At 36.3% G+C, this 22,867-nt stretch overlaps 1 protein-coding gene across 1 annotated transcript in view; it reads left to right on the top strand.

Annotated features, from left to right (window-relative positions):
• Positions 1-22,867, top strand: part of EYS (eyes shut homolog) — a gene marked incomplete at its 5' end in the record, with an annotated part of 904,266 nt that overhangs the window by 356,862 nt on the left and 524,537 nt on the right. The window contains 4 exons of the mRNA XM_082305491.1: positions 6,470-6,729; positions 17,384-17,480; positions 18,501-18,608; positions 19,293-19,438. Coding sequence (XP_082161617.1) covers positions 6,470-6,729; positions 17,384-17,480; positions 18,501-18,608; positions 19,293-19,438 — 611 coding nt within the window. The remainder of the gene's footprint in view (positions 1-6,469; positions 6,730-17,383; positions 17,481-18,500; positions 18,609-19,292; positions 19,439-22,867) is intronic.

Raw genomic sequence — 22,867 nt, forward strand, 5'->3', positions numbered from 1 at the left:
CAGGTCAGTAGTTCCCAGGGTCCTCCTTTTTACCCTTTTTAAAAATGGGCATGACGTTTCTGTTTTTCCAGTCACTGGGGACTTTGCCTGACTGCCATGATTTTTCAGCTGTGATGGAGAGTGGCTTAGCAACTACATCAGCCAATTCCCTCAGGACCCTGAGGTGCCTCTCAGTGAGTCCCACGGACTTATGTATGTTCAGGTTCCGCAGGTGGTTTCAAACTTGACCGTCTCCTAGGATTGGAAAGGCTTCGTTCCCCCAGTCCCTGGCATGAGGTTCAGAGGCTTGAGAGATGTGGGAAGAGAGATTAGCATTGAAAACTGAGGAAAAAAATTGTTGAGTACCTCAGCCTCCTCTGTGTCAGTTGTCACCAGTTCTCCTGTCTTATTTATCACAGAGGTACATTTTCTTTAATCTTCCTTTTCTGGCCAACATACCTGTAAAAGCCCTTCTTATTTTTCTTTGTATCCTTTGCCAAATTCAGCTCCAAATGTGCCTTAGCTTTCCTAATCCCATCCCTACACATCGGGGCAGCATCCTATATGCTCCCCAGGATACACATCCCTTGTTCCATTGCCTATGCATTTCCTTCTTATGCTTCGGTTTGTCCAGGAGGTTCTTACTAAGCCATTCTGGTCTCCTGCCTTCCTTGCCTGATTTCTTACATGTGGAAATCGAGAGCTGTTGTGCTCTAACAAAAAATGTCCTTAAGGTTCTGCCAGCTCTGTTGAGCTCCTTTGTCCCTGAGGACAGTTTCCTAGGCGGTCCCATCTGCTAATTCCTGAAATGACTGGAAGTTTGCTCTCCTAAAATTCGGGGTCCTGACTCATCAGCTGGTCCATATCCCTCAAGACTGTGAATTCCATCAGGGCATAAGCACTGCAGCCCAGGCTGCCACCAGTCTTGACCTCTCTAATTAGTTCATCTGTGTCACATTTGATTGGATACAAATGGAGAGCTCTAGGAAGAAGGTAGCAAAGGAATAACAGAAGTGGAGAGATTCAGATGAATTCAGGGGAGAGGAGGAGAGATGTGTGGGAATTTGAGGAGAACATCTAGGAGTGCCATATGAGAGTGGAGAACTAGTATCACTAGAAGAACATCAGAGATAAACTCATAACAGGGCTTTTGGTGGTGAAAGCTGGTGGAGTATGTAAGGTAGGTCAGATAGCTGAACAAAAAGTGCGTTAAGCTTTCAGAGAATAAAAGAAGAAAGATGTTTGTGGGAGGAAAGAGGAGAGAGAAAAATTAATATTTGAAGTCTCTGTGGTGACTGGAAGTGTATGTCTGGAGCTTTGTAGTGTATGTTGGTGCTCTAAATTCAAAGCTGTGCATGTATTGAAAGTGAGCTCTCATTTTACTACTTCAGATGGTCCAATAGCCTCTAGCTTACATGGAATAAATTCATCAGTGAGCACTGTGGCTTTTCAGGCTGTTAGTTGATTTGATTAAGTGCACTAGACAACATAACCTCTTACTGTAGAATGGACCATTGTTGCATGTACTGTATAGCTAACAGGCCGACCTAATCTTCACTGAACATCTTGCCATTTCTCATCAAGATCTTGTCAAATAAAGAGGCAGGTGAATGATGGGCACAGTGCATCCGAGGGTTCAGTTTAGGATTCCTGTTGCTTTGACTGAACCAATAAGGAAAAAACAGTTCTGCTGCATCTTGAATATTGCATTTTTTTCTGTAGAAACACCTCTGTCTGTGGCAAAGACAGGTGCTTTGACTGATACTTTCTGAAAATTTGGTACAAAATAGAGGACTGAAAAGACCAGTTTCTTTTATTTTTCTGCTGTAAGACATCTGAAAGCAAAAACTATCTCTTTCTGAAATCTGTTTTGTTCTGGTATAACCATCTGCATTACTGCTTTTGTCAAGCTTTGGCATTTTTCCAGAGCTGCTGGCTGAGCTAGGTTGGAATGAGCCCACCAACAGGCTTTCCTAATTGGTAGAAAGTCACTTTAGAACACTTAAGATTCAGAGTGGTTGACATGCTGGAAAAAATGGCTTTGGCTGAGGGCAGCTCTTACCAATGTGTGTAAATAACTGATGGAAGGGAGTGAAAAAGATGGAGGCAGACTCTTCTCAGTGGTATCCAGTGACAGGAGAAGAGGTAGTGGGCAAAAGCTGAAATACGTGAAATTCTACTTTAAGATTAAGAAAGTACTTTTTTTAATGTGAGGGAGGCCCGGTGCTGGAACAGGTTGCCCAGAGAGTTGTGAAGTCTCCATATTTGGAGATACTCAAAACCCGACCAGGCACAGACCTGAGAAACCTCTGGTTGACCCTGTTTAGGGCAGGGGGGACTAGATGAGCCTCAGAGACGTTTTCCAATGTCAACTATTCAGGGATTCTTAAGACTCTTCCCTGTTATTTGATTCTTTAAAACCTATAAGGTAGAACATAAGGCAAGTGATACCAATATATTTCACTGCAACGTGAGAAGTAAAAAGGGAGTTTTCAGGCAGGTGAGAACCAAATAATTTAATACTTAACTGACCATATAGAGATAGAGGAACTTATAACATTAATATTAGACTAGACCTTGCAATTTTTAATTTTTACTTTAATGTTTAAGCAGGTTGTAAAATACAAAACCGTGGATATGATTTATATTGTATATTTTCATTATCCTATTCTTTTATTTGTGTCTGCATGGAAGGCTCTTAAATCTATGGAGAGATGTATGGAAAGTCAACAGATAATACTTATGAAAGCTGATCTGTATGTGTTGGAGGAGTTCTACACATGTCACAATCAAAGCACCGTGTGGGGTTTATATTATGAAAATGAATAATTTAAAGAGAAGAATCATGCATGATTTGATTTTGTAGTATCAATGGAAATATTTGGATTTGGTTATTGAAAAGAAAATATTTATATGGATTCTGGAGGAAGGGAAATTAGTTTAAATTAAGAATTTTTACATCAGCCTAAGTCTTCTGTTTCTCTCATTATGTGTGCTAGTGCATGTTTCCTTGCTAGTGTATTCTTCCTCTTTTTGAAGATGTTGTAAATTATTCTGCTGTTTAATAGATGCTTTTGTTATTTAAAATTAAAATATCATTTCAACAGCCTGTCAGATTATTTTTGACAAAATTATTTTCAACAAAAAATAACATTGTTGGCTTCCCCCCCCCCCCCCCCCCCCCCAAGTTTTTCTCACAACTTATTGTAAAGCATAGAACAGAAGGAGTGGGATACGACTATTCTTGATGTCAAAACTCTTATAAGAAAGGCCATGTAAAAACTTTAGCTTCAGAATGTACAGCTATGTGTGAATAAAGATAGTGATTTTGTTTGATCTTAAGAGAAAATGTAAAAGATGCTTTCCAGTTTATTTTCTTTCTGGAGCTTAGCGCGTTTCCTGCATTGTTTCTTTAATTTTATAAGATTAGCTATGATAAAGTCGTTTCAGATACCCAAAGTAACTTGTATTTATGTGTATAAATATAAGTCTTTTAGATTTCTATTTATTTGGCTTTATGGAAGTTTTAAACTCACACAGTTTCTAAAAAAAATTCTGAATATATTCCTAGTGAATACAGCAGAGAAGTTTACAGGGAATAGCAAACTTTCATGCTTAAAGAGATTTTGATTAATAAGTTTGATTAATACTATAGTTTTTATATATGTAAAACTTGGATTTTTAGATCGCTTTTATGAAACTTGGCATTATTTAAACACCAGGTATTGGCAAATAAGTTCAAAAAAAGTTTATATCATTTCTAAACGATTTAGGAATAAACACAAAGTTGTGTACAGAACATCTACCATATTTACATTTTTCTCTTTAGAAGATATATGAAAACTTTCATTGTATTTTGCTAGCACTATTAGAACTTTTTATCTGAGTTTACAAGGTGGTAAAAGAACAGAAAGAAGTTGAGCAATAGCTATCTTTATGGGGTCTCCTAAAAGCATGCATTACCTTCCCCCCCTGCCCCTTGAAGATCCTGGAAATAATCTTGATTTTTCTAATGTGGTGAATGAAATGGTAATTTTGAAAAAAGACAGTTTGTTTGGGTTTTTGCCTTTTGATCAGATAATTTACGAGAACATCGGCTATAGTGTCTTAATTGGTAATCCACAGTTAAAAAACTCTGCTCTATATTCTATATTCTGTGCTTTTAATATTCCTAACACTACCTTACCTTGTTTAAATAACAGTTCTCATTAAGACAAAATCTTGCCTTGACTGTTAAAACTAGGCCTCAAGATAGACACTTCTATGTATTTTTTTCACATTTAATGAGGGTACCAGCGACTTCTTAGTAATACAGCTAGGAGTACAATAAAACTATGTTGTTGTCTCTTTTGCATTAATGTTGATCTTTACATCTCAGTTGGTAGCTGGCATGAAACCAGGGTAGGGCTGGCTAGTTGTGTAGTGTAGATAATGCTGTGTTTCAGTGATCTCCATCTGACATGCTGTTCCCTGTGGCCATACAGGATAGTTTTGATAACTCAAAGGCAGTTACAAAACTCATTAGGGAAAAGGAAATGGAACATGTGTTAGTTTGCTTCTCTGCACCTCAGTTACACCCATAACAGTTGGACCAGTTAAGAGTTAAACCCCATTCTAACATGAAGTGAAAGGCTCTCCATTTAATGAGCTTTCCAAGCTCCAAATGGAGCATAGAGAAGGTCCTACATGTCAGTTTGGAGTGGTTCATTGGTAGTAGTTTATTCAGAACTTCATAAATTAAGTCAAGAAAAAAAAGAGCAGCTGTAAACCAATTAACATCTAAAATACTTGTTCTGATCTGTTGGGACAGAGTGTTCTACTGTGTCCGGTGTCAGTGATTTGGAGATACATAATTTGTAGTAGAGGCTCATACTTTTCTAGATTGACTACTTAGGAGAAAAGTAAACAAAGCGCTGAGTAGTGGGTGCGCTGTTATTCAGTGGGTATCGCCTCCAGATACCAAATTGATGCTACCATGTATAGCAAAAGCAGATATGTTTGTTGTACTTAAACACAGATGAACAAAACATGTTTGTTTATAACCATATTTCCAAAAATGTGTTTTGGGTGCTGTAACTGATAAATGAGTCCTGAAATGTGATTTTTGTCATAGTTACTTTAAGAATGCCTGAATGCCTTTTGATAGAACTATTTTTCTTCCCGTGAAAAACATACAGTAACCTGATTTTCGAATACTCAGGACTTTCAAATGATAAAGTTCCTTAGTAATAACGCATTTCATTTCATGTGACATGGAAATCATACCCCATGAACCAATCACGCAGAACATCAAAAATGTCAAGGAAAATACTGTGTTTGTTTTAAAGGGGCCAGGTTTGCCTTTTGTCTGGCAAGCAATACCTGTGCCTTACAGAATAGAAGTACCTAATTGATTCTCCATTGAATGACCTATTTATTATTTAAGAGCAATTCCTTTTATGAAATTAGAACTATATTTGAATGGTTTAATGGTTTAATTACTCAGTATCAATCAAAACAAGTAAGAGCTGGAATGTTCTGTATTGTCTGTTGTCCTGCAAAATAGTTGCAGATATATCTTGAATTTAACTGTCTTCAGTGAAAGGAACAAGAACGTGTACCTTTTAAAGCACATAGAACTTTCTTTTATTGCAGCTAATGAGGAAATTTTTTCTGCAAACTTTGAAATCATAAGCGAATTGTTATCCTTGAATTTTTAGAGCCTTATCATCATATGTTGTAAATAAAACGAGATATTTATCTAATTCATGAAGATAGATTCTTTACAATCAGATGTAGTGTAGATTTTGGTCCAAGTTTTCTGTGTTGTTAATAACAGGTCTTCACAAGAGCACACAAAAACCGGAAAGAATGTCATAAAAAGAGGATTTTTCTATCATTTATTGTGCCTTTGTCCGCCTACCTTCTTTCTTAAAAGTGTACTGAATGCTACTTTGTGCATTTCATCCCAAACACTGAAGTACCTACTTAGTAGTTCTACACATATGAAAAGATGTCTTTCTAATCCTAAAGCTTAAAGAAATTTACGTTCCCCATTTGGTAATTTGCGGCAGTGTTTCAGCTTAAAGAATATCCACAGATGATTCTGTCAGCATTAACTAAACCAGGTGATTCTCCAAGTGGATAAATCCTGTGATTTAGAATAAGTCATTTTGCTTTTGCTCAAATAAATTGTGGGAGAAGAACCTGAATATAACTTTTATTCATAGTGCAGTCTGATACAATTGGCAGAAAAAAAGCTATGCACAGAAAAAGAATCTTGATTTTTTTTTTTTTTAATAGTTGGAACTGATTGGGCTAAGTTGTTGATTTTCATTCTTCTACCACGTTGACGCTTCTTTTTCTTTCTCCCTCCCTTCCCTCCCTTCCCTCCCTTCCCTCCCTTCCCTCCCTTCCCTCCCTTCCCTCCCTTCCCTCCCTTCCCTCCCTTCCCTCCCTTCCCTCCCTTCCCTCCCTTCCCTCCCTTCCCTCCCTTCCCTCCCTTCCCCAGATGCACGTGTACAGCAGGGTGGACAGGGCCAGACTGCAGTGAAGATATAAATGAATGTGATTCTGAACCATGCTTGAATGGAGCCACCTGTTACGAATCTGTTAAGCAAGGACAGTTTGTATGCATTTGTCCTCCATTTTATACTGGTGACTTCTGCCATCAGCGCTTCAGTCCCTGTGAGCTGCCTTACAATCCGTGCATAAACAATTCAACCTGCTTGGCACAAGTCGATGGAAATCCAATGTGCATTTGCAAAACAGGTATGAACTGGTATAGTTAATATTTTCTGTTGTGCTACAGAAAAGTTGCAAATATGCCTTGAATTTAATGCTATCTTCAGTGTAAGTAACAATGTATACCTTTCAAACCACATAAACCCTTCATGAATTACAGCAGGTCTATCAGTTATGTTAAAAGACTGGTAAGATAGCTGTCAGTTTGCCTACTATTAATTTCTTACATTATAGTACTTATTAAATCTATGGCTGTTTAGATTCCAGCAGTCAGAATTATTATTTCTGAGTCAGTTGTTACACGACATATAGACATGCACCTGGCCGGCAGAGCTGACAGACTAAATTGACAAAACAGGCAGGCAGAAGTAGATAAAATATATGCAAATTGTTAAAAGTACAAAAATTGGAGCAAGTTGGAAAGGGTTCGTCTTCTCACTGAGCTGTTAGGAAAGTCTGGCACATGAGGGGAGTAATCTTCCCCTGCCTAATGGATAGAGCGGATTGCTCTCTGTATGCACAACAAACAAAATCAGAACAGGTGCTGACAGCTTTCCTGGGTCGTGGTTTAAAAGACAAGATCTCTCCCTTGATGTACAAGAACTGTTAATGTGGAATGGAGCAACAGTTTAACTATGTAGAACATCACTATGGAATTCTGCACAGGAATTGACGAATACATTAACTAATTAAAACTGTAGTGAAAATCTAAGTAGGGAGAGTACAATTACTAAATTTGGAATTTAGGCAGGATTTTGAAGTCATCACTTTTATACCTATAAATGGTAGGGGTGTACCAGTGTCTTAGGGACCAAGGATAGCAAATACATTAATTGCAGTGTTACACCACTCACTGTTTATTACTCACTGTTGACTGAGCTGCAAGGATGTGGAGATAATACATAGAAATCAGCAGTATTTATAGCTTGTGTTTTTTATTATTAAGGTAAAGGTTACCACAAGTTGCTGAGTTAAAAAGAAAGTCACTGGGGAGGTATGCAAGTTGCTTATTGAAGCAGCTTTTAGAAAAGCTGCTTTTTAAAAACAGATTTTAATACAATGTATTGATTTTGAAACTTTTTTCAGAAATTATCTGTAGAGAGACATGTAGTTCAAGTCTTTTCTTTACATTCCTCAGAAAAGTCTTTGTTTCAAAACATTTTTGTGCACAGTTTCTCAAGAATCGAAAAAACTTGCAGCCAAGATTCTTGGGGAACTTTGATGGAATCTTCACGGATTCTTGAAGCTTGCAGCTAGGAATCTTCAGGGAACTAGCAGGGCAGTTATATGAACCAGTAACATGCATCGCAAACAATTCTTGGAAAGTGGAAAAAAATCACAGTATTGAAAAAGGGTAAAAGGCGTAATTCATGAAATGAGTTAATCATTCATGCTAGGAAAAATGCAACCACTTATTCAGGACTCTTAGGAAAAAAGGAGAGACAGTAAAATACATAAATTTAATTGGAAGTAGTTTATGGAAATCTCTTTCCACAGTTGTCGTCTTTTCTTTTATTCTCCTACTTTTGTCTACCATGTGCATCCCTTTCTCTCCCAATAAACCTGTCATCATTACAGATATGATCACAAAGGGCAATCACACTGACATAGCTAGATTACTCCGGAATACCTGACTTAGTACCAGATGGCATGTTGATTTAACTACTGGCAAGTTGTTTTCAGTGCAGTCATTAGATGGTATGAATCTGGTTTAGCAAGAGTAGCAAAATGTAGCTGTGTTTAGCAAGTTCTAAAGATTATCTTTAGAAAACCATATCTGAGGTGGGTACAATAGGACCCCAAAACATGCTATTGACTGTGGTACTTACTTAGAAGAAGAAGAGAATATCCACTGATTACAGGGAGCAGGGATTGGGATGCCATACTAGGACAGAGAAGGCAAAACCGGATAGAGTATAAATTGGGCACAATCAAACTTGATGCAAGATGTTAGCCTAGGACAGAGTTATTACAGCAAATTGGTAGGGAGATGATGAAGTCATGATTAGTAGCAGTATAAAGTAAAACTATGCATTTTTGTTCTTGCATGTATGTTAGGGAGTTACAGTTGTCTGTTTTTGCTTTAAAGATTTTTAAAATTCTATAAATAATATAAATGTAAAACTTCCTTTTGACGTGTCTGCCCTAGGTGTAGAGGTTTGCTTCCTGCAAGGAGATGGATTATAACATTTGTAACACAAAACTGGGCTCTCGTATTCTAGATTATAGAATAGTGTTAGACCATGAGTTTAAGTTAAGTTGTCCACACAAGCAGGTTCAACAGTTTAAAAAATTGTGATCTGTACAATTGTATGCTGGTATATTAATGGTTGCAAGAATGTTGTAGGGTAGGCCATTATTGCAAAAGTTTAGGAATCACTGCAATAGAGCAAGTGTGCCAAGACGTGTACAGAAAACACCTCTTATATACTTTGTCAGTAATTGATAAGCAAGGGTTTGATGAAGGCAATTGGGAAGAGATGGCTTTTCGAGCTAGTATGCATATACCCAGCATTGAATCCTACCATTAGTTTCTCCTGAAATGCTACATACTAAATGCAAATGAAACAGAGGAGGAAAGGACAACTTAGGGCAAATGTTTTATTGCTTAATTTATCAACATGTTCTTCTGTTCTTAAAGAATTCCGTTCTTGGAATTAATCTTAATAATAGAAATGAAAATCTAGTGTAACAGAAGAGAAAGGTAGGAAACGTGAGCAAAGCTATAAAATATAAATAATGTTGTTGAAATATTTGTAGCTGAGCCTGGGCAACTGTTCGTAAATTCCCCAGAAGGTCTACTTGCAGAAGATTCAAAGAGAAATTCAGCTGCATACGTAAGTGAACTAGAGGGTGAATAAACTAGAGGATGAACGTTAGGCCATGCTGTTCTAGATAATGTCAAGCACAAAAGTGTTAATTTCATAAAGGCAACCCAAAGGGGAGACAGGACAGTTTGGTAAAAATAGCTTAGCTTTCTGAGAACAGTTGTGTTCCAAGAAAGAACAGATGAGTGAAAAAGATATTTGCAAAATGAAGGAAAAACTATGAGAGGGCATGCAACTACAGAGTGCAAGATCAGCTCTCTGCCTAGGACTCCTGAACAACAGGCCTACTTAATGACGAAATGGGAGACAAAAGGTTAACAGTTATCACAGAGAAATGTGAAACCTGGGGAAATACAGGCACATAAATACTACAGAGAATTAACAAGACAAAAAATAATTTGCCAACATAAACGATGGGTCAGAAAACATCTAGTGTTTTCTAATAAAAGACTTTTTTTTTTAACAGTGATTTATTCTTCTGTGAGAATTATTAGTAGATGTATCTAGGAGCTAAAGCAAGGCAAGGACAGTAGGAACAGCAGATATGGTTGTTACTGACATAAAGACAGGAAGGGAAGGACAAGGTTGTTGAATTCAGAGGGTTTTTAGAATTCTTGCTTCTTATAATAGAAGGTAGAAATTAATCTCTCTCTTTAAAATTAGATGTAGATCTTTTTTTTTCATTAGTCCAAGTAATATCCTCAACTCAGGATGCTTATGCAGTTTCCTTATTACAATAGAAGCAATATTCTGCTTACCTTCAGTTTTGCGACGGGAAAATTCTCAGGAAACATATATGTAAATACGCTATATATTGCATATATATGTAGAGAGAGTGTTCATACCAAAGTTTTGAACAGGGTAGGTAAAACTGGATTATTTGGTCAGCATTTGTTCAGTGGCATTTTAATGAGCTGGGAAATTAAATCAGTGAAATAATATATTTGTTATTGAAACAAATACACCAGAAAGTCTGGATTAATTTGACCAGATGTAGATGTCCACAGTATTACATTGAGGAGGTATATGTACAGGTATACACAGTACACATTGAGGAGGTCCCCCTGTACTCCATTTACGAAGAGAAAGAAAATTTTCTGAGGCAATTCATTTCACCCAAAAGCAGACATACAAAGTCAAATGGCTCATGCTTTAGAAATATTTATGTCACTTTGCTGACTATATGGGCAGCTTAGGACAATTTGTTCAGATGGTAGATGGGCTGAATTCTTTATCACTTGCCTATTGCCTGGATTATTATTTCTGTAGAGATTTTTTTTTTTTTTAATCTACATAGTTCTGAGAAGCACACGATTGTAGAGAGTGAAACAAAAGAATGGAGACCAGTGATTTGTGTCATTGTAGCACTCAAGTAGTCAAAAGCTTTGTCATGTTATTTGTACTCATTGTATCTTTGAAGATATAAAGCTGGAAGCTGAGAAGTTGAAAAACTGGTTTATGCAAGAGGAATTGCATGGGTCATAAAGTTACGACCACCAGTTTTAGGGTGTAGGGAAATTACCTGTGTTGTTCCAGGGAAAGATGTTAATGAGATCTAAGGAGAGTACTGTGTCATCCCTAAGGAGAAACAGTAGCTACACTTTGTACTGGAATCAGCAGCCCTGTTTTGTCTTTATCCTCCAAGTACTCTTTTCAAAAGCAAGACTTTATAGTTCCTTTCTTGATGCTTCAAGGTAATTTCTGAAGTCCTTGTTATAAACAGTTCTTTCCAGGACTTTCTTACGCCTTTTATCAGACTACTGTCGATAACTCTTTCCCCTTCTTTTTTAATACCCTTTGTCCTAGCATGCTAATGATTATTTTCATTTGGTCTATGGCATCTTACAGCTAGAAGTTTGAACTGAGACAAAGTATTTTTCAGCCCATGTCTCAAGACTAAGTGAAAATTACCAAAATGTGCAAAATTTGTAATATATCAAGCAGAACTAATAAGTAGACGTTAAAGAACAGAAGTTATATAAATTGGAGATGGCCATTGTCAGGTTTCTGAGCCCTTCAGTGCCAGTTTCTTTTTCAGACGCATACATAATTCAGAAGAGAAACAGCCTTTTTACCATGTCTAACATTTCACACACTTTTGATTTTATTATGTATACATACCTATGTTATAGTGAATAACCTAAATACCTGCACTAATGATGATGGGGCTATTGTGATATCTCTGCTGCTTGCAAACATTGTTCATAAATGATTCACAGTAAGGAGACAAATATAATCCATGATACTGTGCTGATGAGTAAAACAGTAGAGAATTTATAGGGAAAGAATCCCGTTAGTCCTCTGTGTTACCTGCAGAGGTAAATTCTGTAATATTTCTCTGCAGTGGAATAAGGAGATGAAAATGACCATAACTATAACAGCAGATGTATAGCTTCTACACTCTGCATATTCCTGCACTTCGCAGCTCACAGAAGTCCCAGACATGGGACATGCAGACATGGAGACATGCAGTAGCCATTTCCCATATTTCAGAGAAACAGAAGGATCAATAGGATCTGTCCCATCTTAAGTAACAGCACTTAATTCTTCATCCATTGACCGCAAAACTACCACAAAATGTTGGAATTTCTGTAAGCTAAAATGAATATATCATTCTGCTTGCACATAAATTGCAAGCAAGTTTGAGCATACTGTCACACCCATAGTGCTAATGTTAAGTATGAGAAAACTAGGGCTTGAGATTAGATGAGCTGCTTTTGTGACGTTCTCCATATTTTCTCCATATTTTTAGACCTCATATTATTAAAGGCACTTTCATGCTACCTGAACTGTTAAAAATATACAGAAATAAAAGTAAATTGTCTAACACAAAGAATTGCAATGATTTTCAATTGTTTTTCATCTCCGTTAATTTCAAGACTTTCAGAAATTGCTATTACTATGAAAACTGTTTAACGTTTCTGAGATACATTTCGCTTCCTCAAAAAAACCTATACATTTTCCCTAAAATGACAAATAAATGTTCTAAACAAAGTACTGTCTCCCTGTGATTAAAAAAAAAACGTGGATAAGTGGTAATACCAATGAGATTTTGGTTACATCTTCAGTTTCTGTAATGTAGCAGGAACAATACTGTAAAATGTGTTTGACAAATAAAAAGCATTTGTTTGTCAGACTTTACAAGGACATTTGTCTAGCCTTTATATTGGCTACGTGGAAAAAAAAAAAGCCACTTGTTTCTTGAATTCAATATTGGAAATTTTGAGTAGGTATCTAATGGAATTCTGTATTCACAAGAGACAATGTGTGCCATTTGCTCTTCCTCATTGATTAGATGCATCTTTTCATTTAGAAGTTCAGAATGGTTTGACGTGAGTTCAGAAAAATTTCAGTTTTTCCACACAAAAAGCACGAAGGTCAAAAAATTGCATTTTTAATGTGTCACGTGCAAAAGCTGCTTTGTGAAGCATATGGCTGGAGAGCTACATCAAATCATTTACACGTGATTTACAGTTTGGATCTTAAGTTTGACTGGTTAGCGGTAGCAAAGGCAGCAAGTAGTTGCATTTAAATGTGCATATTACTTTCCTACACGTAGTACTAAATATTGCTACAGTAACAACATGTTACAGGACCAAGCATATTTTCAGGCTTTCCAGTAATATACCACTTTACAGAATAGTTGGCTTAAAAATAAAAATTATTGTGTTTTATAATTCAAATTAATTAGTCGTATTCACAGCATAAACTACAAAGCAAGCATTACAGTTTTATTGGCTGCATTAAGTGAATGCTTTTTTACGTACTGCAAATTTCTTTGCAACTGAAAAATGTTTGTTTCAGTAGTACATCTGATATGTTAAACATTTTAAGTTGGTTTCCCCCCATAGTCTTTTTTCTTTCCTCTTGCAACACATGAGATAATTTGGAAACACGTCTACATTACTGTAAAAATTGCATCTCTACATTGATTTTAGTTTAAGTGTCCCAGAAGATCACAGCTACGTGTGGCAGCAGTTGTAGCTTATACAAAATAACCTGATGCATTACATTAGCCTTTAAATTGTGCTTGCTATCATGTAAAATGCAAGAACGACATGAGTTCTTAGACCCATGAGATATCTCATAGCTTCAACAAGCACTATGTAAATAAACTACCAAGGTAATTCTTTCCTTAAACCAGTTCCACTTAGGTATGAGCATTTTAAGTATTCTTTTGGATCTGAAAGTAGTGTCTGTCCAAGTATATCCATAAAATAAATATTTTACAAATATTTTAATCGTAACATGGTAGTATACATTTTGAGGTTTGACCTCTCCTGTTTGTACGAGTGATGTGCACAGTGTAACACTTACCTATTTTCATAATTTACTCTGAGAACATAGATTAGGAGTGAATTAAATTGACTTATTAGCATGTGCTTTTATTGAAACATCCTTTGTACAAGCTTCATAAACTATAAATATACTACAGCACAGACACGCAGAAATTACGAATGAACGTTAAATAACACTGCTAATATTTTTGAGGTCCTTTTAATCAGATTTGAGTGTTTCTGATTAACCATTTTAGTTGAAAGCAGAAGTTTTTGCTGAAATCTGTAAAAATTGCTAGCAAGGTTAAAAATTCCTTAGAAAAAGTTGCTGCATGAGTTCAAAAGTTTTCATTGTGGATCAAAAAAATCATCTAAATAGTTCTATGTAGTTTTTAACAGTATATATCATTAAGAAAAAAAGATTGACTTTTTTATTAAAGAAGGACTGAGGTAATTTATATCAGTTAAAAAAAGACAATATTCAATAGTAAATTGAACACATAGATTGCTTGTTTCATGATGTAGCAGATAGCCAGTAAAATCTTTTGATGAAAACAGTATTTTTCTCCATTTGTAGGAATAATAAAGTAGCATACCTGCTGTATATTTACTTATTTTATGTCTTTTCAAGGTAGCTATATTTTGTTATGGGCTGGAAAACTGTGTACTTCTGCAATCAGAAATGTATCTAAGTGGTGCTTTATATATTCAGTACTATTTACTTCAAAAAGACTGTAAAACATCCATAACCAAGTGGTGATGACAGGCAGAAGCAGAATGATGAATGCCCTCCGTTTTCCTTTTTATGTATTTTAATCTGACAACTTCGGGTTTTTTTTGTTTTTAAAGATGCTTGCTCAGATGTTGTATCACAAAAGAACAAGAAGCTATTCCATATGCATTCTGTTAGTATTTTTTTAAGTTTTATTTTGTTAGCTTCACACCCTTTTCTGATTACCTTACAAAACTAAAAACTGTCTCTATATATTTGAGTTATTTATAATATTACACAGGTTTACTTTCTCTTTCAGTTTACTACTTTTCAGTGAAGTCCAATTTCCCCTGCCCACTGACATAGCCGCCTATTCTGTAACAAAAGCTAGTTTCAGAAATGGCAAACATTACAAATAAGTGAGAAGTCACAGATGAGGAAGTTGGCTACAGATGGTCCTGTGGTCCTGGTTTCTCACATTTGCTATGCCCTCCAATTTCTTAATTAAGCTGGATTTAGAGAAACATGTTACCTTTTCTGCTCTTTTTCAGTGGCATTGGGGTGGCATGTGTCAAAAGAACAGCTCCTGATTATTTTTTTTGTGTGTGTCAGTGACTGCTGTCTAGTACTGAACATGGAATTAGCATGCCACAGCCCAAGTTATAGTCCTTTCACCTTTCTTTTTTCCTTAATCAAACTTCAGGCAAGTATAGATGATGGCTCAAGTTGCAGTATTAAAATGCAGACTACATATGCTATAGATAAGAAAAGTATTTGGATTGTTCATTCTGGTTCTGGCCCGTTTGCAAATAATGAACTAAACCATTCAGAATATAACAAGGTTGCCTGTGCTGAGGGAACTACTTCAAAGCAGTACACTGGGACAGAGAATTTTTGTCCCCAATAATGGCAATTCTTCTACAAAGTTTTTGTGAAACATCATACAAATAGGAAATAAATGAGGGTATCACTTCACACTCAAGATATTTCTGAAAAAAAGAATAACATCATAAAAGCATAAGTGACTATAATTGAAGGGTTAGTTTGAGATACATTCCAGGCTTTATTTTCCAGCTTTGTAGCAGACACTGCTGTGAAGCCTTCAGCAAATATTCAGGACTCATTTCAGGCAGGTCTAGACAGGAAAGCCTTTGAACAGAAAAAATCCTGGTAAGAAGAAAATACCAACTGCTTTGATGTGGGCTGATGTTTAGATCGTACACTGGAGTGCCAGCAGAGATTTGTCTCTACAGCTTTCCCTACAACTGTGACCATGCCACTTAATTTTTCCAGTAATGATTTTTCTCTAGCTAAAAATAAGCCATACTCTTCTAACTGTGATCTTTCATGATTTCCCTACTTTCGTGAAGTACTTTGAAAACCACAAATACATAATATAACAATAGAAGTCATTACTATCCTTATTTTAGTATCTAAAAAAAGTACTGATAACAATTTTTACTTGTTGTTTTAATAGAGAATCCAGTAAAGCCTTCATCGTATTTATGATAATACACACTGAATTTCAGTGGCTGTTTTTATAGTTGTTTTAATTTAATTTCGATATCTAAGTGGTGTTCAAAAGCACTTAGGTGAACACCATAAATGTTCTTTAGTCAGTCTGCTGTCAGGGTCATGTGTATTATTTTTCACTACAGTGCAAGTAGTTTGTTCATTGTAATGGTTTCATTACTACATCAGTTGAAACATACAAATGCAATTTGTGCAAAATTCAACTAAGTAGCTATAGTTTATCCACTGTATAGAATTTTAACACAACTCTGCGTTTAGTAGAACATTTATTTATGTGAACATTGTAAGATGTAGTATGCTGTCTAAGAGCAAATTAGTATTCTTATATCACTGAAAAATCTCTTATTTCTCTTTAGCACATATTCTGGGACGTTTACCCAGGTGAATGTAATGCATTATGCAAGTAATGTACTGTGCAGATAAGATTTTGATCACATTTTTTCTTCATTTAAATATTAAAACCAGTTAAATGTTTTTCCTCATCTGCTGACTGCTTTGAGTAAATGTGGTCTCTCTAACTTCCATTATGCTCTGTAATATATTCATTATTGAATTAGCTTTTAGTTTCTGATATTGTCCCACACTCCCTAAGACAGCCTTTTCAGTCCTTTAAAATGGGTTACGTTTTCCTAGTGTATTTAGCCAGGTGCTCCATCCAAATCAGTTCTCTCTGGTTCATTAAAGTATGTTAAGACTTCTACTCTTTGGAAATTAACTAAGGAACAAAAATAATTGGAGAAGGTTCTTTTAGGATTGCATCCACTTGCTGCTCTTGATTTTTGGAGTCAGAGAGCAGTGAGGGCTGGCTGCTCCAGAAGCAAAAGTAAGCCAGGAGTCTTATCAAGGCTGCCAGGGCAGGGACCTCACTGTCAAGGGTCCTGTCTGACAGTGTCTGAATGAGGCGAGCAGGGCAGGGCCAATGACGGTGTCCAGGATCACCATGGTGTGCCAGCTTGCCAGTCAAGTCTACAGGGAATGGAGCAGGTCCAAGGTCAAGTGCCAGGGAGCTAGTCTGAAGGCCCAAGTCAGCATCCAGATAACCAGGTACGTGGCTAGGCATGCGCATGTCTGCAACACGGGTCAGTCAGATACCAAGGGCAAAGAGCCTTAGCTTAGACGCTCCCAAGAGAAGGGGTAGTCACCACTGATGCTTCACTCAGCTCTTCCTTGAACAGCTTCAAGAGCAGCTGAGGTTTCTCAGGCCTGCCACTTGCATTGTCTAAGCTGGTCCTGAGCTCAGACAGCCAAACCTCCAAGAGGATCTATGACCCTTATATTCATATTATGTAGTAGAATTCACTCATTCACAGTTAATATAATCTGTGTTGCAGGATTTGAAGGTACTTACTGTGAAGTTAACAGTGATGAGTGCATCTCCCATCCATGCCAGAATGAAGGTCTCTGTGTGGATGGGGTTAACCATTACAGGTGAGGAAAATTATTTGAACAACAGATACTCAGTGTGATGTGTGGATGTTTATCATCTAGCTATTATTTTGGTACTTTGCCTGTATTATGTTTGCTGTCCTTCAGTGATGTAATATATCTTTTTTTTGTGATGCATTTGACACTGTTATGTTACACTCAAAATCTTCTTGTGGGCAAAAAGACGTACATGTACACCACACATGTGGACCCAAGAATCTGTTGTAGGGCTAATTAAACTCTTAATAAACAAAGAGTTATTAGTTTGGTTACAATAATACTAATAGTCTAAGTTGAAATTAATAGAAAACAGTTTAATGAACAATATAGTTATAATTGTTATATAAGAAATCTTGCAATTATCTAGCTCTTGTCTCTGTTATGATTGCCATCACAATGTCTGTCTGGGGCCTGTGATCAGTGATTTCAGTCTTCCTCAAGAAGAACTGGCAGCGTTACTGCAAGTCACCAGCACCTGGAAGTCTTTGCCAGGAGAAGTGTGATGTTTACGGTGGGGGTTTTCTCATCTTCAGCCTCAGGCCTGCTTGGAGCTAATTTTATATGCTTCCTTGTCAGTCCTTTGCACTGTTTACCAGCATCTCCAGCCCACATGGACACAAAAGGCTATTGCTTGTAACACCGTGATTATCCCACTGTGTCTCACCCTCATCATAGGTGCTATTCCCAGAGCTGAAGCTAAAGCATGAGAGGCAGCAGTCAGTTGGCTCCAGGGCAGGTGTCAAAACAGGTGAAAACCAGCTCAGGCCAAGGCAAGTTCTGAGCCCTTGCACAATGGGGTCAGCACAAAGCCTGTGGCCTTCAACTAATAATGGCAAGAATCTTATTTACTGGGCTGCAGTCACTGTACTTGTGAAGCTTGTTGAAGTACAGCAGTTTGTAATGATTAGAAAAAAAACAAATATAATTTTGGAACCACCTAATTCATAGCTTTCAAAATCCGATGCATTTTCCTGGAATTTTGTAGTAAGCTAAAAAGTAAGATAATGACATCCTTTTTGCTAGGTGCTCCTGCCAACATGGCTTTACTGGGACACTATGTGAAGTGGATATTAATGAATGCTTATCAAGACCATGCAAAAACAATGGAACTTGCCTGGATCTCATAAACAGGTTAGTTACTATTAAATGAAAAGCAATTCCCTGATTTCCTTGTGTATAAAGTCTGCTTGCTGCCTTGAGGTTTGGATGGGACCTTCAGCATATGGCAAGGAGTCTGTGTTAAAATGAGGTAGGCAAATGCTACTGACAGCTATTTGTTTCTTATGTGACCTGAGAGGAAAATAGAAGGGAAACTGTCTTCAGCACAACTTCTTTTCCTCCTTACCTTTTTTTTTTTTCTTCCTTGTTTTAATTTGGAGTAAGAGTGAAATAGAGGAAAATTGATACTCTGCTAGATTGCTACATCTCTCTCTTTGGCTTCCAACAGTGACCTTTTCTAATGTAAATGTTTACAAATAGTGAAGCATAAGCAAAAGAAAAATTTGTATCTGGTATTTGTTCCACAACACACTACAGTTATTCAGAGACTTGTGTCAAAAGAACATTAACCCTTAAGTCATTCCTTATACCTTCAGCTAAAATTATGGTGCACAATTTTTCTGCTAATTTAAAAAAAAGAGTAAATTGCTCTGCTTGCTTCGGAAATATGGAAATGAGAAAAGTCGGTTAATTATTTTAATATAGATGATCATTAGGGACACCAGCCTGACATCAGGATATACATATAGCTTCAGAATATTGGAATAGATCATGTTGTTTACTTCTTGTTGACTTACTGATTTTCCTTTTCTGAAGATTCGTCTGTAGTTGTGCACCTGGCTACTATGGGTCTCTGTGTGAGATGGATGTAAACGAGTGCGAAACTTTGCCTTGCTTGCATGGAGGAAGCTGCATCAACAGGCTGGGAGGCTATCGGTGTTTCTGTCCCCCTGGATTCACAGGTATGGTCCGCTCTCTACCACAGTGGAGAAGGCTATTTCACACGATTTACATGGTTTTGATTTTATAGTAATGGCCTCAACTAAATTAAGGAAGAGTACACAGGATCATCTGCTTATTGGAGGATAAATCAATATTAATTCAAATAGAACTTTGATCCAGTTTTTACTAAGTAGCTCAAGATGTTATTTACATTAAGGCTTGATTTATGATTTCGTTAGTCACCCATACATTCAGCTGAAACACATTAAAAGAGAGATTGTATAGTGCAAAGAAAATCAATGTCTTCTGAATTCAGCGAAGGAAAAAAGTATTACCATAGCTACAGAGTAAATTCTACAAACATAATAAAATGCTACCTTGTCATTTGAGTTTGCACAGAACCATAGTAACACTTTAACTTGGCTGACCTGGTGGACTGACACTGTTGCCTTTAGCGTTAATCTTTACATTTTTACAGAACTAATGACAAAATATTTAATGGGTAGAGATGTAGTAAAATTTCTCAAAGATGATGTTGACATTTATTTAAATGATCTGCATGCTGCAGAAAAAGTAGTTCATGTTTAATTTTTTGATACATCCAGCTTAAGCAACCTGAAAACACAGGGGGTCATATGACTCTGTTTGCAGAAATGTTTATAGTTGCCTGCCACAAGTTGTATCATTTCTGCATTCTTTCTGCATAAAATGTTTTTTTCGTACCCATTCCAGCCTGTAATGAATACCACATAATTCATAAGAGCAGAGAGGATGCAGTTTGCATCCACTGAACTGAGAGGAATGTAATTTCTTCACAGAACAAAGAACAGGTACAGTTTGGGGAATATCTATGTAGCTGTATATCCTTCTTCCATAGTCCACGTACCGCTCGTGCAGTGTTCTTCAAAATTATCCTTGACATTTCAGCAAAAACTGGAAAAAATCTATATAATTCTCTTGCGTAAAACTTTCAAAGCTCTCCCCCTCTCCCCCCAGTGTTTTCTTCAGAAGGGCTATGTTCTGAATAGTACCTACCGCTGAGTATCACAGAAACTCTGGTTCATTAGGCAGTCGTGCTGCAGATTTTTAATTTCAACTAATAGATGTTAAAAGTTGTCTTCACCTTTATGTGTATGTTTCTGTAAGAATTCCCAGTTATATTTATAAAAGACAAGACACCTGTACCTGAAGGGCTTACAGGATGCTAATTTGAAAAGGAATAAGCAATCTGCAGGTGTGCTTTCCTTTTATGATTCTTCATTATTGACTAAGCAGTTTGGCTTGAGTTCTTTTCCCGAACACATTTAACCAACAAGGATACGATGTTGGGTTTTGTTGGGTTTTTATTGTGAAGGTTGTTTTAATCAGCTGTAGTAGTTTTTTACTATTACAAGTAGTTATTTACTGGTAAAAATCCCTTTAGTATATTTACAAGAATAGTTTTTTACTATTTACTGTTAGTTATTTACTAACAAGGGTGGTGTGATATTCAGGTGTCTATCAAACACTGAAACATTACTCAAAAATTAGTGATAGATTGCCCATCACTTAATTATAACCAGTGATTTTTTTGCCCCCCCCTCCCCGTGGCACTGTTTGGACATCCACTATGCAATGTACCAGTTAGATTAAGTCTGAAGGAGTAATTCATCCAATACAAAGTGTTTGGCATAGTAGTTGAACTAAGGCTTTAAAATGAAGTTGCAGTGTTAGCAGGCCCAGAAGTGAGTGAAAGTAATTTGATTTCAAAATGAGGTCTTTTCAGAGCAAGACATTGCTTTTCTGGATTATGAAGCAAAAAGAGCATGTGTCAAGTGTATGTTTCTCTGGCAAACATACAGAATCGTGATGTAGTTCTCTGATAGTTTGAGGTTTTGAAAACTTCTGGCAATTAAAATTCAAATAGCTCATAGCTGATTTTTCGTATTCAATTTAACAAATTTGGGGGTTTTTTTTGTTACCTATACTACAGAAAAGGTAATTGTACTGTCTGAGAGTACCAAGCTTTGGAATTATAAATAGTGAAAGAAAATACTTTAAAACTGCAAAATATTAGTATTTAAGGTACTGAATTTATAACAGTATAACAAAAGTCATTTATTTAACTCTTTGAAAGATAGGTGTATTTCCACTTTCATCTTCAGTAATATCATAAATTTAGGGACAGCCTTTTTTTTTTTGTCATGGACAAGGCCTTTAAAGGTACATAACAGCGTGTATTGATTTCAATGATCATTTGAATTTCAAAAATGTTTTACTGTACTTCTACAGAGAACTTCAGTCATTGACTATAATTATTAAAATATTATAGATTTATACATTTGAATGGAAACTGGAAACAAATTACAATATACATTAAATCGGTTAGGCCAAATTAGGTTACTATATTTCATTTATAAAAACTTATTTTAAAAGTATTAACTTTCATCAGACATTTTGAATGTTTTTTCTGGTCATCATGTAATTTAATGTCTTAGAGAAGGCAGTCTTTAGACACTGATCTCTTGCTCTGTAAACTCTAAAATTTTGGCAGCTAATTAAGTTTTCCATAAATTTATCTTATTTTGGATTTGTTTTGTCATTCATAATTTTATTTCATTTTAAATATCTGTTTAACAAAAATACATTAAAAATAATTTATTAACTATTAAAGTATAACTTTTTCTCAACACCGCTAAGGTGAAATCTACTGTTTTGCAGCTCGGGTAGACTCTTACAAAAAAATGATCACAGTTCAGATGACAAATGCACAGATATATCCTTTCTGTCAGGATGTAATTGGCAGCAACAATGGTGGTCTTAAACCCTAGATATCACTAATAAACCCTGGTTAAAGTCCTCACCCCAGATATTTCGGAAGATAAAACTAAGTGATCTGGGCATTCAAGAAACTTTTTTTCCCTGGCCCATAATGAGAAGTAATGTGACTTAATAAAGCAGTACTATATTAGAAAGAGGAGAAAAGTAACAAAAGGAAAATACCAAATGATCAACTAATCCTTATTTGAAATAGCATTAAACTTCCATGTTGAAAGACACAGGCCTGGAAAACTATTTTTGGTGTTTAAAGCTTAGGCACCACAAAGAAACTTAACAGTAGCATAGCATAAGGTCTCTACGTAACCAGTTAGCTGCAAAATTCTGTGAACTCTTTAATTCCCCAGTCTGATTATTCTTGTTCCATACCTCCCGTCTTTACATGAAGGAAGTCTGGCCTGGTTTATGGAACTAACTGTGGAAAAAAAATCTGTGGCTGAAAGTCCTAAGTAGACTAGCTCTTTACTCAAGATCACAATTGTTACTGCTTATTGTTTCTATGTTGGTGGTACCTGAGTGTTAGATATAACAACATAAAACTGAAAGATACCTCCTGAGTCACTGAATCAAAAATGTGTTCTGTCTAAAGGGTCAGCCATTCATTGGCTGGAGTGATGAATGTTAATGATTGT

The sequence above is a fragment of the Platalea leucorodia genome (genome assembly GCF_965183815.1).
Source record: "Platalea leucorodia genome assembly, chromosome: 3".
Taxonomy (NCBI): domain Eukaryota; kingdom Metazoa; phylum Chordata; class Aves; order Pelecaniformes; family Threskiornithidae; genus Platalea; species Platalea leucorodia.